Source organism: Suricata suricatta, chromosome 7 (assembly GCF_006229205.1).
Source record: "Suricata suricatta isolate VVHF042 chromosome 7, meerkat_22Aug2017_6uvM2_HiC, whole genome shotgun sequence".
Lineage (NCBI taxonomy): Eukaryota > Metazoa > Chordata > Mammalia > Carnivora > Herpestidae > Suricata > Suricata suricatta.
In genome coordinates, this window is record NC_043706.1 from 31593880 (window position 1) to 31608116 (window position 14237).

At 53.5% G+C, this 14237-nt stretch overlaps 2 protein-coding genes and 1 long non-coding RNA gene across 3 annotated transcripts in view; 1 reads left to right on the plus strand and 2 right to left on the minus strand.

The window, feature by feature from the left end:
- The window catches only part of LEMD2 (LEM domain containing 2), a 16155-nt gene extending 16067 nt beyond the window's left edge, over positions 1–88 (minus strand). Inside the window, exon 1 of the mRNA XM_029943159.1 lies at positions 9–88. Within this exon, the coding sequence (XP_029799019.1) occupies positions 9–88 (80 nt within the window). The remainder of the gene's footprint in view (positions 1–8) is intronic.
- A 39-nt stretch (positions 89–127) lies between these two features.
- On the plus strand, positions 128–3253 carry LOC115297048. Its single transcript, XR_003911233.1, has 2 exons — positions 128–229; positions 2500–3253. It is a non-coding gene; the product is annotated as an uncharacterized LOC115297048 (long non-coding RNA).
- A 2143-nt stretch (positions 3254–5396) lies between these two features.
- Positions 5397–13245, minus strand: MLN (motilin). Its single transcript, XM_029944931.1, has 5 exons — positions 13203–13245; positions 10487–10610; positions 8612–8728; positions 6239–6347; positions 5397–5554 (listed from the first exon to the last, which is right to left on the minus strand). Exons 2-5 carry the CDS (start codon positions 10601–10603, stop codon positions 5547–5549), a joined length of 351 nt encoding a protein of 116 aa, XP_029800791.1. The 5' UTR covers positions 10604–10610; positions 13203–13245; the 3' UTR covers positions 5397–5546.
- Positions 13246–14237: the final 992 nt, after the last annotated feature.

Below are 14237 nucleotides of genomic sequence, written 5' to 3' on the forward strand. Positions count from 1 at the left end.
CACCGCACCCGGAACTGCTCCCGCCGACTGCCGCGGCGGAGCGGGCGGGGCCCCGCGCCATGATGGGAAGGTCGGCCTTTGCCGCCATGTTGAGAAGGTCGGCGCCCGCCCCGATTGCCGGCCATGATGAGGGGGTCAGACTCGGCCATTAGGGCCGCCATCTTGGGGAGGTCCAAGGATTTCTACCCGCCCCAACCCTCCCCTCCTTTCTCAGTCCTCCTCCTTGTCGGTAAGACCAATCGGTGTTTTCCTTCTGAATCCTCCGCCCCATACGCGGTCCCTGGCACGTGGTAGGCACTCAGTGAACTGTTGATTTAGTGGATGAATTGCTTGATGGTGAAAGACAAGCCACTAGGGAGAGTAGGGAGATGGGACCCTTCACTGCTCTGTGCTTGGGGACCATGTGTGGTCCCTTCTGCACTCAGGGAAGGGCTTTGGGTTGGGGACTACACGCCAGGCATGCTCTGAGACTCAGGTCGTGGGCTGCAGGCTTCTGTGTTTTCCTAGGAGTTAGCTCTGAGGTGGGGCTCCGAAGGGGTGTGGCCCAGGCCAGACACCGCATGCACTGAGGGGGCAGAAGAGCCAAAAGCTCTTGGGCTTGACTGGGCAGTTTAGGCTTCTGGGAGGAGGCCATATGTCTGGATAGTGGGATTTTTATGAGAGATGGGTAGGGGAAGTCCGTCCCCCGGAGATACAATCCTGTGTCACTTGCAGACTTAGGTTGAGAACTCTCAAATCCCAACTGCGTTGCTATTAGATGTGTGGTCATATCCAATGAACATCTCTAGCCTGCTGGCCAGTAAAGTTGATAGGGTTGCTATGAGGAATAGAACAGGTAATTTGTATAGGGTGCTTAAAGCAGTGCCTGGTACACCCTCCTGGGTGTTTATATTTAACCCCTATCTCTGCAGCAGAGCAGGTGTAGAACCTCCCACAGGGCACCCTCTTTGATTATAGGAAAGCTCTTAGCTGAAAAGTCCCTAAGGGAAGCATGGAGAGTGGTGGTAAATGGAAACAGCCGCCTGGCTCATAGTTGCCCTTCTGCCCCCTCCCCTCTTTGTAAACCTTTCACATCCCTCTTCAGCTCCCTGTCCCAAACTTTATGGCCGACCTTGGCCTCTTAGGTTCCATTCCACTACTACTCCTCTAATGCAGTTCCCCCCTTCCCTGTCCATCACCCACTCCCCTTCACCCCCCTCCCCAGGTCTCCTCCGGTTCTTTCCCTGGGTCATGTGCAAGGCAAGGCCCCTCTGCCAGTGGTTTGCATTCCTGCCATTTGCTGTCCCACAGGGGTATTCCTATACTGGCCGCAGTTGCTGGGAAAATTACAGCCTCAGCTTGGTCAGGCTTCCATTGTTAGCCTCCCCATATCCCCCAACTTAGCTGTTCCCATGTGGTGCAATTTTCCTCACCAAGTGTTGTTTTCCTTTTCTCTGCCTGTGTTTGCACGGAATGCCATGAATTTGATATAGTGATTGCCTAACACATATACCACATAATAGTATTTTATTTCTTTCTGAAGCACTGTTTGCATGACAAATGAGTTGGTAACATTTGTGCAACTCCTTGCAGCTGTGCAGTTCCATATATAAGGAATGAGCCTTTCGGCATCAATACTGGCCCTGTGTAGTCTAAGAGGGCTTGATGCTGACGCTTAAACCAAGTGAACGTTCCGGCATTTCGCAGAGTTACGGTCTGTTTCATCACAATGGATCCCAGGGCGATTTAAAAATATGTACTGAACTGGAGCCGCCCCCAGCAATGGTCCCCAGTGTGGACTTTGTCAGCCTGCCTTGTGTTGGGGACGCTGCTGCACCACACATACCTGGGGCCAGATGACCCCCACCCGCCAAGCTTGTTGTCTTGCCTCTAGCCTGGAACCCATCATGTTGGCAACCACGGTTTTCTGCCCTATATGGTCTACTCTCTGACCCCACGGGCCTTCTAGCAGTTGCTGGATTAATCTCACTGGGCCCAGCAGGCCTTTGGGGTAGTGCACTACAACTCAAAGGGTGCTTGCCAATCAGTGACCGCCCCCCCTACCCTCGCAGCCCATGGAAGAAACCTCACCATGTGATTGAGCAAAGTCAACTGAAAAACCCCTCACAAGTCAGTCTTCCCTCTCAAGTCTGGGGCCTCTCCCTTTTCCTCCTGAGTTCCCCATTCCAGTCCTGCCCCATCCGTGGACTGATAGCCCCTCTGAGGCCCTCTGTCAATGTTCCCCACCCCCGAGACCACTTTGCTGGCCTGTTGCTGCTCATTTTCCTCCACATGACCACCCCACACCTTCTTCATGGACCCTCGTGTCTGCCCCCGCCCCAGCTCCTGTCAGGAGCTGCCAGTGAGGCTGTTTCCGGGCATTCTCCGAGTCTGCCTTCTGTGTCGCAAATGGGAACGCATATTTTAAAGAAAAGGGCAATGTTGCAAAGTCAATGGCTGCCCTGCATGCCCCTGTTTCTCATCACTTTCTTGTGGGTGTTTTTTGTTTTTTGTTTTTAGGTGAGCAGCTCAGGCTGCGGGCGGTCTTCCTGATTTATTAAAGGCAGAAGAGGAAAAACAAGCTCCAATGTCCAGATCTACTTAGTAACCACATCCACACACTTAGCAGAGGTGAGGGGCCTCTAGGAGGACGTTCTGGATTCCCCGAGGGCTGCCACGCTGCCTGCCATCCTGCTGACCTCTCTCTGTCTCAGCAGAGCCTTGTAATAACAACAGCCATAAATCTTTTAGTGGCTTCCATTCTCCTTCTCCTCCTGCGAAAGCCCTGCACACATTTATCAGGTCCTTAAAGATGCTCGGGACCATGAGCTCCTTGATCCGCTTCGTCGCCAGCCTGGTGCATCTCTCAGGGTTCCCTTGGAACCATGTTAGGGTCATACCTGGAGTGGTGGGGCACGGGGAGAGTGTGGCTGAAAAGTGGCAACAAAGTGGGTGCCATCTCGGCTCAGGTTTTGACTGGGATGGTCCCAGTGTTGCCCAACTCTGGCCGCCTCATCTCAGTCTCCTGGGGAAGAGTAGAGCACCTTCATCTCTCCAGGACAATGAAGGGGCAAAGGGACTCACAGAGAAATGCCAGAACAGGTATAATGGGCACTTACGTTGCCCGCTTTTCACAATTGGCTGAAAATATAACAAAACTCTCATTCTTCTGGCCATGCTTTGATATCTGTGGGTAAGAGTTCCTTTAGAGGCATGGAATACATTTGCCGATGTCAATAACGAATTGTGTATGAAGAAAAATGTAATGCTTTCAGAACATTTTCTTTTGGGCTTTGTCCATGATTAGATTACACTAAATTACGGAGTACAGATATCAGGCAATTACTCTTTGCTTTTAAGTATTCAATTTCATGGCAAATCCACGTAGCTCAGTAATTATAAAATCATACCAATGTGGTTGTCGAGAAAATACCTCATCATCTCCATCTTGTGAAGCAAGGCTCAGGTCGCCCTATAATTACCCGCGGTCCTGTTAAGTGTGAAGTACATTCCAAACAAAGAGGGGTAATCTGTAACTCTCTATAACTGCCAGTTTTCTGGAGAGATTCTTGCAGATTTTGCTGGAAAAATCTCAGTCAGATGTGAGGAAGAACGTGTCCTCATCTGACTGGTTCCTGTGGGGACTCTCCCCGTCTCTGTTCCTGGCTGGGTCCTGGTCCTGGCAGTGGATAGCTCTAACCAAGAGTGTATCTCTCTTTACTTCTGTTTTGTAACCTGGAAACTGGAGGAACCTGTTGGAGAAAAAGAATTATTTGAACCAATTGTGAGAAATTGAACAGCGGCAGGAGGAGGAAAAGGAGAGAATAAAGGAGCCGACACATCTACCCAGGTGGCTGGGGGGCACCGTGCATACAGATGCAGGTGGTGGCTGGGTCCCTGTTGCGGCTCATTACTGAGAAGCACATCAGAGGCCACCGGGTCAGGGTCAGAGACAGCCCGGCTGCAGCAGTGCCAAGCTTTGAACGGGGCTATTCTGCAGAACCAACTGCACAGTCATGCCACCTAGGTGCTGTGGTTGCGGAACCCAATTCCCATTTTAAGAAATGCAGACTGCCTGGGGGCACAATCTCCTAGGGGTCTGATTTCCCTCCTTGACACCCATTTCAACACTGCTATTCAGGCCCAGGATCTTAAGGAAGACTCCCCATCGGGGAGGTGGGCCTGAGGTGGGCAGGATGGGGTAAGGCTGGAGGGGGAAAAGGTGACCGCCCCCTGATGGTGATGGGGGAAGGTAGTCTGATGGTAGGGACAGATCTGAGCAGAGTTAGGAAAAGACAAAAAAGCCATGTTTTCCCTATCGAAAGAGAGAGTGAGCATTTTTTTTTCCTGCTTTTTGGAGTGGGTTCCAGATAATGGCATGAATGGCATGGTGGAGCTCTGAAGGCCAAGGAGGAGTCTTGGATCCAGTTTTTCCTAACAGCATGCTTTGTGGCTTCTTACGTTTCTCCTTCCCCTTTTCTCCCCTGCCCTGTGCAGCCCTCTCTCCATTTATTATAGGGTGTTTTGGCAGCATTTCCTGGAAGCCTGCAGCTGCCTTTGGGATGATCAGTCTGTGCATGGGAAATTGTGTGCATGTGCAGCATGGAGGGTGTGGGTCCCATGTAAGGTATGGGTGTCCCTCAGCCGCATTCAGAGCAAAGGACCATCCTTTCTAAAGGTTGGGGTCGTCTTGTTCTGGTAACTACTGTCTGTGGCTAACCTTCCCCAATGGTTGGGCAGGGGTGGAGATATGGAACGGGCACCATGTCTAATTGCTGATAACCTATGGATAGAAGGAGCTGTGGTTCCTATAAGGCCCCAGTTTATAAATAAATGAACATCCATTAATGGAAAATTAAATTAGAATGAAATTTCCCATCCAGTTTTGTTTAGGAGGCAGAAATAAGTGGGTTGACTGTGGAATTTTACTGCGGATGCTGGAGCATGTAGTCACAAGGTGGTAATAATAATAGTGATTTGCTGGTGCCTGTACCCCTGATCTCAAGGCACGGAGCTTTTGCAAAGGCTCATTGAGGTTAAAGGGCTAGCTGGAAGTTACTCAGCAGGGGGTTGAGTATAAGTCTTGTGGCTCTCCACCCCATTAGGCCTTGAGCTTGCCAATAAACAGAAAGTGGACCAGGATTCTGGAGACCTGACTTTAGTCTTTGCTCTGCCACTGACTGGTATGTGGGCAGAGAGTGCCATCTCTCTGGGCCTCAGTTTCCTCACCGGTGCCCATCTTGCAATTCCCTGGGTCTCACTTAATATTTGAACATAGCATTTAACAAAGGCATGCGTTTTGCTGCCATATTTACCATTTACGGCTAACTCCCTCTGAGCTTTATTTCTTCCCCGTTTATGAAATGACCCGGGTTTGGCCTTTAAAAATTAAAATATTAAATAAAAGAGAGTCGTTTCTGTTTATTTGCCACTTTATTTGCCGGAGGGGGCTTGCTAGGGAGAGAGTATTTTCCTTTGGAGACCGGCTGTTGGCCATGCAGAGTCCAGGGTCTCCCTCGGGTGGGAGGGGGCTCCCAGTTTCATCCACCTTCCCCCGGAGTGGGCTGTCATTTGTCTGCTGGGGAAAAGCAGAAGCGGTTGGAAGCTGGTAGCATCTACAGGACTTCTAAACCTGCCTACGGACAGAGCGGGGAGGGGCGCCCCTGGGGGAGGTTGGGCCAGGCTTCGGGAAGCTCTCCCCTCTAGCTTTCTCTGTAGCCTGGGGCAAGTCATTTAACCTCCCCGTCCTTCCACCTCCCAGCCTCTCTCCTCTCCACCCGGGGACTGTGAGAAGTAATTAGCGGCTGTTTGTCAGAGAAGTCCTAGCTTTGCACAAGTGACTCGGGCAGACCTTGAACTGGACAAGGCCATCTGGAGCTCAGGACTTCAATTTGTAGAACAGATCAAGAAAATGCAGGCTTTTGTGGCCAGACTGTGTTCCAGGGTTTCCTGCAGAAGAACTGCCCGGCCCGGGTGGTCTGGAGCAGGGGGAGGGTTGGGTGGGTGGTGGTGGTCAGCTCTGCCAGGAGGCTGAAAGGGGCCTTGAGTTGCCCCAGGCTGGAAAACTGGGCCTGTCTGGTTCCCAGGAGTCATCTGAGCCTCAGAGATGGGGTTGGGGGAGGGGGCACCCTTTCCCGAGAAGATGGCTTCATGTTCTCAAGTGCAAAGCAGAAAAAACAAACCGCCTTCCCCAAGCTCTGCTCAGACCGGGGATATTAACGCCCCAGCCCCAGCCGCCGCAGCGTGCATCCTGCCGTACCGTCCTGGGCAGGCAGAAGCACCTCACTCAGCAGCCCTTCCAGGGCGGCCCGGTACTTTTCCAGCTGCCTGGAGTTCATCCTCATTCCAATTTCCACCGGAGCAGTCAGCTGTGAAATAAGGCAGAGTTAACAAGATGGAAGAGACACGGAGAGCGCCGTTAACCCCTGGGCACCACAAGGGTGGCAGGAGGGACTGCCAGGAGCCAAACCACCCTGTGGCCCTGATCTGCACGATCGTCTGGGAGCCTCAGTCTTCCAGGGCCAGGCAGGGAATTCTGTCATCTCCCCCCAGCTTGAGCCACAGGGCTGGATCCTGGGAGTCCCCCAGACTTGCTGGGGGGATGATTAACAAACCTCCCCCGGTGGGGAAGCTGGGACAGGAGGGGAGGATCTGCAGGAACCCACCGCCCCCGCCCCCACCCTGACCCCAGCTTTTCCTGTGGGAGGACACTCTCCCTCCCCCTTCTCCTGAGTAATGATAACTAGCACCGTGAAGCCTTAGAGCGCAGGCACGGTTCTAAATGCTTCGAGTCTATTAAGCCTCTCAATAACCCTATGACGCAGAGACCATTCGTGTCCCCATTCTGTAGAGGAGGAAACGGAGGACAAAGGGTAGGATAACTTGCTCAAAGCCACACAGGTACTGAGTAGCCAAGGGAGGTGTTATATCCAGCCGACCTGACTTCAGGGTCTGTGCCCATGACCACCAGGTGACAGTTTCTCTGGCAGCGTGGGGACACAGGCGAGACCCCAGAGCTGCTGTCTGGAGGCTCATCACCAAGAGAGGGGGTCATGGCAGAGCCAGGAAAGCCGACTGAGCTTGCTGTCACTCCCCGAGTTTCTTGCTTCAGTGGTCTCGGTTTGCAGACCAGCCAGCAGACTGGAGATTACCTGCCTGTCTGGAGAGCTGCCACACAGGAGTCCCAGGCCCCCTGTCACCCTCACTGGGGGTGCGAAATGGTCCTGGGATGCCTGAAGGGCAAGCAGAGAGTCTCCGTGGGCTCTGGCCTCCAGCCCTGCTCACGTCATTCCCTTGCCATGGTTATACCTTTCTCTAGGCTTCGGCGTCCTCCCCGTACAATGAGGAGGCCGGACGGAATGATCCGGAAAGGACCTCCTGCACTCCAAAGCCCCCAGCGGCTCCCAGCTCAGCAGAGGAAAAGCAAAATCCAAACAATAGCCTACAAAGTCCACGATCTGGTCTCACCTCCCACTTCCTCCCCGATTCCCTCTGCTCCAGCCACTCCAGCCTCTTCACTGTTCTTCTGCACTGTTCCCAGAATGCACCAGGCTGCCTCCTGCCCCGGGGTCTTTGCACTGACTGTTCCTGCCACCTGGAATGCTCTTCCCCCAGACATCCTTACGGTCCCCTGTCTCACTGTCTCCAGGTCTCGGTGCTGATATCATCTACTCGTGAAGCCTGCTCTGACCGCCCTGTTGAAGTTGCAACCCATCTGTCTCCATTCCCTGCCCTATTTTCCTCCCTGGCACCTGTTAGGACTAGCCACATTACGACGTTGGCTTATTTATCCTGTCTGTAGGCCGCTGCCAGTCCTTCTGGCATCTCATCTCCAGTCTCCCACTGCAGTGTGAGCCTCACGGGCTTGGAGGACATATCTATTTTGTTCACCGCCCTATCACCAGGGTCCAGAATCGAGCCGTGCTTCACACTGAGGGCTCTGTTTGTTCTCCTTGCCTGAATAAACGAGTCTGTGAAGTTAAAGAGCTGCACTGGACAAACTCACAGCTCGCTCAGGCCACTACAATCTGCGCATCCTAACTCAGCACTGCAGGCCCCAGGCCCGGGGTCTTGACACTGTAGTCATCTCCTAGGGCACCCTCGTCCTCTGTCTCCTGGTGACTGGAGCTGCCCCCTGACTGGTCTCCTGCCTCCACTTGTGCTGCCCCAGATCTGCCCCCCAGTGACCTTCCAGACATGGTGCCTGGGCCACTAGGGCCTGCTAATCTCTTGTCTTACCCCAATGCACCCTGGCCTGAGGTCCCCACACCTATGTGCTTACTGAGTAGGACCTTTTGTCCTCACTTTTGCCTTCTGGGATGTACTTGCTCCAGCTTTTTACATGAGAGGCTCCTTCTCATCATTCTGGTTTTAAACCAAATAAATGTCACCTCCTCCGAGAGGCCTCCAAGCCAAGCAATGTCCCCAGGCCCCACCCCATCCCCCTCTATCATGCCTCCTGACTTGGTGCCGGAAATGGTTTACTGACTCTTTGTTGGTGGCTGTTTCTCTCCTAGGATGGAGCTTGTTGCCTGAATGTCTGGTTGGCTGCTGTGTCCTAGAACAATCCTTACTGGCCAGGGGAGCCCTTCCCCACACTGGGTTTCTCTGCATTGTTCCCCTGCCTGCTCACCTTGATTACTTGGTTTTCTTCTTCCTCTGTGGGCTCCACAGGGTCCAGAGGACCCTCTTCCTCGGACCTCTGCTGTACAATCAGGGATTTCTTTTGCCCTTTGTTCCGCTCCTTTTCCTAAGGGCAGAGCACAAAAGCTGTCATCTCTCCTCGCCTGGCTCTGCCCAGGGTGCTGAGTGGCCTGAGCTTGCCACAGGCCAGAAGAGTGCTCCCAGGCGCCTCTACACAGGCGTTCCAGAAACCCAATGGCTTACAAATGGCCCTCAGACTGTCCACCAACAAGTCAACTTGAGGAAGAATCCATTCGTTTGTAGCTCAAGCATCGCACCCAGATTGTTACTGTTAATTAAGTTAAAATGCAGAAAATAATGGCTGCCCTTCATGCATATTAAGTGTGAAAATGTGTTTTTCTTTGCAGAGAGCCCATAAAAAAGGTGGCAAGACAGCCTCGCCTGGGAGGGCGCCATGGGGTGGCCCAGAAACTGGAGTCCCTGGGAGGTGATTTATAAGAGGCGAGGCATGGAGATGAATTATGGAGGAAGGCGTTTGCAGCTTCTTCATAGAAATCCTGGTGCCTGGCAATCCTGAGGAGCAAATCCACAGAGCAGAGTGATGCCAAGTGTCCTTTGGTTACCATTTTGCTAGTTTATGTTCTACGGAAGTTGACTGTTTCTGCCCAGCCCCAAACCTGATGTGGCATCCTGCTTGCCAGGTCCCAGGGCACTGAGATCAGACACACCTCATGCCTTTGGCTTCTCTAATGACACCATTGGGATTTAGCTCTGGGCCGTTGCCTGAAACATGGTGATTCTAGAACGATTGTCCCTTCTGGAGAGGAAGCCAGTGGCAGAGAAAGTATGTTTCGGGAGTCTGCTTCATCTCCTCCATATTTCCATGTCTGCCCCTGAGGAAGGGGAGCTGGGGCTGGCCTTGGCTCTGCAAAGGACATCGGCCACTGGGAGTGTGGAAGCCTGCCCCAGACAGAGTATGTAGGTCCAGAGGCGACGTGACCTCCCAGAGAACAGATTCGTGAACTTGTTCCAATTGGAGCCTCCATCTCAGACAGGTGGGAAAGTCCCACTGAGCTCCTCAGGTCAAAGAAAGCAAATATCTGCACAAGATATTCATAATGCCTTGACCCAGGTCTGGCAATCCAGTTTTCCAGAGGCCCTGCCGCCAGAATTCCATTAAGTCTGCCTTGTTTCCTTCTGGGTTCTAAAGAGGAGACTCTGGCCAGCACTCCATGGAGGACCAACCCCCCCTCCTTCTCTCTGAAGACCCCTGCTCACTTCTCACCTTGTCCCTTCCACCACCAGCCAGCCCAGGGAGGTTTCTCCCACCTCTGAACTTAGCACTTAATCATCAGCGTCACTTACTGGGCAATTAATCCTGTCCTGCCTTGTGCTGTGTCTTTTTTGTTTTCTATTGTTAGTGAATGCTTAATATGTTTGCATTTTGGCTCCTAAGCCTGCTCCTTGAAGAGAGGGGTACTTAGATTTCCTCGTATGGCTGGCCTCTCACCCAGGGTGGCCCTTTGTGCTACAGAGATGCTCAGCAAATATGTATCAGCTTGTTAATTGAAAATTTTCTCTGAAGGATGGGCAGGGGTGGGAAAGATGTCACCTGTGGGAGCCGCTGTCACCTTTGATTGGTGCCAGTGGGAAATGAAGGCAGCAGGGAGGCAGCTGGAATTTGGGTTCAGCTTGGGTCCGGGTCCTTCATGCTCCCCTGATGTCACGGGTATAGCTGATTAAATGTGGGTTTTCCAAAGGGACACTTGTGCCTTAGAGAGACTAACACCACCTCCACGCTGTGTAGGGCTGTGAGTCACTTGGGCCACACTGGGGAGGCGGGCAGCCCCGGGGGATTTCCTACCCGAAATCTCTGGAGCTCACTGTGGGTGAAGATGGGAACGAAGGCTTCTGTCTGGGAGGCCAGCATGGCGGCTACATGCACCATCAGCAGGGTGGCCACGGCCTTGCGGGACACCATCCTGGAGCTGAACAACAAGAACAACAAGATGACCTCATGTCATCAGGTTTAGGGCACACACCCTGCCTATAGCTGTGGCCCTGAGCAAGCTCAGCCTCCCCTGATGTGGGCCGGGTGCGGGGCCTTCTTTACCAGAGGAGCTCAGAGCCCCTCCTCTGCCCCAGAGCCGCGAGAGGCTGCGCAGCCCTGTCACACACTGCGGGAGGCATTATACATGCCCCACCCACCCTCGTTGTTTCAGTGAGGTTCTTCCAAAGCCAGCTGGGCTCATGAAAGGAAGAAGGACCCCACGTCTCAGAAGAAAAACTCAAGATTATCAACAGGATTAAGACCCAAGATGCAAGGAGCCCTCACTGCTCCGGAGCTGATTAGGATGGTGAAAGGGATAGACCCAGGCCCAGATTACCCTGGCTGTCCTCGGGAGTGCCAGGCAAAGAACTTGGGTCTGAAGAGGATGAGGCTGGGACCCTTTGCCCAGGTGAAAGCAGAGCCAGATGGAAATTTCCAGCAGGGAGTAGCATCCCAGAACTGGGAGTGGGGTCTCCACCCCTCTGGGGCCAGCACTGGCTCTCGAACAAGACTCCCTTGAGCTCCAGCCAGCTGCCCGTTGTCGCCATCTAGACACAACAGGGAGTTCACCTCTGCCCTGCACCTCCCTGACCCTCACCTCAGAATGTCATGACTGCTGGGGGTGCCTGCGTGCCTGCGTGGGGCCTCCTGTGTCCCAGGATGTGAGTATGTCTGGAATGGTGGGCAGGACGGTGGGCAAGCGACAGTTGCCAGGGTCCAGGTGGGTATGGTGACCACAAGAGTGCAAAGGCTTAAGAAATGGGGTCAGGGGGCGCTTGGGTGGCTCGGTCGGTTGAGCATCCAACTCTTGATTTCAGCTCAAGTCATGATCTCAGGGTCATGGGTTCAAGTCCTGCATTGGGTTCTGCACTGAGCGTGGAGCCTGCTTGGGATTCTCTCTGCCCCTCCCCTGCTCACACTCTCTCTCAAAATAAAAAAAAGAAAGAAAAGAAATGCAGTCAGTTGGGCAGACTCCAGGCCCTGTCAGGATGGTCCCGTGGCAGGGTTGGGGGAGGGCTCTGCCTGCTGGGTGCCAGCCTCAGTTGATTCTGTAATCACCTTGGTTCTCAGTGTCCCCTTCCAAGCCCTCTCCCACATGATCCTCCCACTTACCTGGGAGCAGGTGTGAGACCTAGAGAGGCGAAGACCTAGAGAGGGGCCAGGCCTCTGAGTGAGGAGGGGAGCCCAGGGGCAGGTCCTGTTGCAGCCAGAGTGGAGGTGATCACAAGGTTGCAGATAAAGAGTTTTGCGGGGGCTACTGGTAGGAGAGGGTTCTGCCCTGGACTTGCCTCTAAGCTTCTTTACAGATGCAACCTCAAATCCCCCTCTGGAGAGAATCTTGTAAGGTTGCGGGCTTGCATCCCGCCTCCCTGCCACCCCCCAGTGGGTCCTGTCTCCTGAGTCATCTGAAGCCACCTCTATGAAGCAGGACACTCCGTCTGCCTTCTTTCCATCCTTCTGTCCCCGTCCTACTTTCTCTCTCCATCTGGAGAACACTCCATGAGAAAGGGTGAGAGAGCTCAGGCAGCCAACGCCTCCCATGTCAGCTATACACAAATTCCTAGTGGGGTCAGAAGACCACTCCCCACCGAAGACCGCCTCTCGGGAAGCTGCGACCCAGCCCCGGGAGGATCTGGAGCGGAACAGAGGATGGCTGGGGGTGGCGAGCTCCCAGGAACTATCCCCCCTCCCTGTTCCTATGCTTCCCCTTTGGCGTCTGTGGAGCCCCATCTCCCTCCCAGTGGGGACAGATATGTCACATTTATGGCATCCCATTTCCTTCACAGAGATGCTATAGAGCCCTTTTCATTCCAGTGTTCCATTTAATTCACTCCATAAGAATCAATAAAAACTTTAAATAAAAAAAGGCAAAATCCAATTGCTGCTCATTTTCTTGATCCAACTGGCAGTTGGCATGTCACCTACATTCGTTTGTGTTTCTGAGAGCTCGGAGTGGGAGAGCTCGTCACTGCATGATGAGAAGGTGACTTCCCTGTTCCACCTCCTGCAACAGGGCTCCAGCCTTCCAGGGATCAGCTCTGGACCTGGGGCCCCTGTCTCCTCCCTCCCCTCCCGCCATAGCGCCGGACCTGGTTAGCCTTGCCCGACCTGTAATCTCCCTAGAGACAGCCTTCCCCTGGACTTTCCAGAGCAAAGCCTCGTGCCAAGTGGGGTCCTGTGTCCATGCTGAGCTCTTGGCTTGGGTTTCTGGCCAGCGGTCAGCAGCACCACGCAGCCCAGAGAGCCTCTCTTTTGCCAGGACTTGCACCCCCAGGTCCCCCCTGCAGCTTCCGCGCCTCTGGGGATGTTCTGCCTTTGCTTTCGCTATGAGTGGCTTCAACCTGCAGCTACTCCGGAAATTAGCTGGGGGCTTTCAGTCCGAAGCCTAGCTCAGTATTTGGAGGTGGCAGAAGGACAGAGGGGAGATCTCTGGACTGGGTTGGCTCTGCTCACACCACTGTTCCGCCCTGGGGCTCAGGCTGAACTCCCCACCCTCCGGCCTCGCCCCCTTTCTTCTATGGCTACTCACAGCAGCGAGGTCTGGTGGCACTGCCGTCTTCCCTCTCCGCTCCTCCTTTGGTATCTGGCTCATCGGACCGGCCCTTATATCTGCTATCTGGCTGGTCTGATGTGCCCTCAAGCCCTCCCTTGGGAGCCCATTAACCTTTGGCCACACCCTGGGGGCTTTGGGTGGGGAGCCAGGATTCTCGGAGCTCATGGAAACAACAGGCAGGGCCTACCATGTCCTCGTGCACTTATGGGGCTTTCCCGGAAGGCGACAGTCAGGACTGGGTGGAGGCCCGCTCCCACCCAGATGGCACTTTCCTGTCCACTTAGAACTTAGCTGCCACTCAGACAGTCGTTTTAACAAAAGCCCTTTCTTTTTTGTTAACTTAAATATATGATGCTGTTGAGTGTCTTCAGGCCAGCTCTTTAGTGATCAGATTCTCTGATGGGCTGTCAGAGAGAGTGCTGTCTTAGAAAAATAACTTGTCTTCAGCCTTCCCCCGCCCCCGCCCCGAAGCCCCTCACGAAAGAAAGAAATGGCTCAGGAGTGTGTGGCAGTTTAAGCAACTAGTGAAAAGACAATGGCAGTCTAGACCCAAGGCTGTGGACAACAGAGGCTCCCTGGGAGCCCAGAAGATGTGTAAGGTGTGTCGCTTAAATGGGGAGATGAAACACCTATCCGGGAACATTTCGTGGTAATTGTGTAATTGAAACGGTAAATTGAAGGATTTAAGCAGGGAGGAGATGACTGTCTTCTGGTGTTTGCTGCTGGCCAGTGCGGTCTCTGGACCATCGCGGCGTCTCTGGACCATCGCGGCGTCTCTGGCACCACTCAGGGAACGCTTGACACGCGTGTTCTAATCAAACCTCAGCGATGCCATGACGTTGGTGCTCTTACGTGTCCCATTTAGTAGATAAGGAGACCAAGTCACAATTAAATAGCTCCTCTGTGACCCCCCTGCAAGGTCTCTCTCTCTCTTTTTAAGTAAGCTCTACCCTCAATGTGGGGCTCAAACTCACAACCCTGAAATTAAGAGGTGCATGCTCTACCGATGGA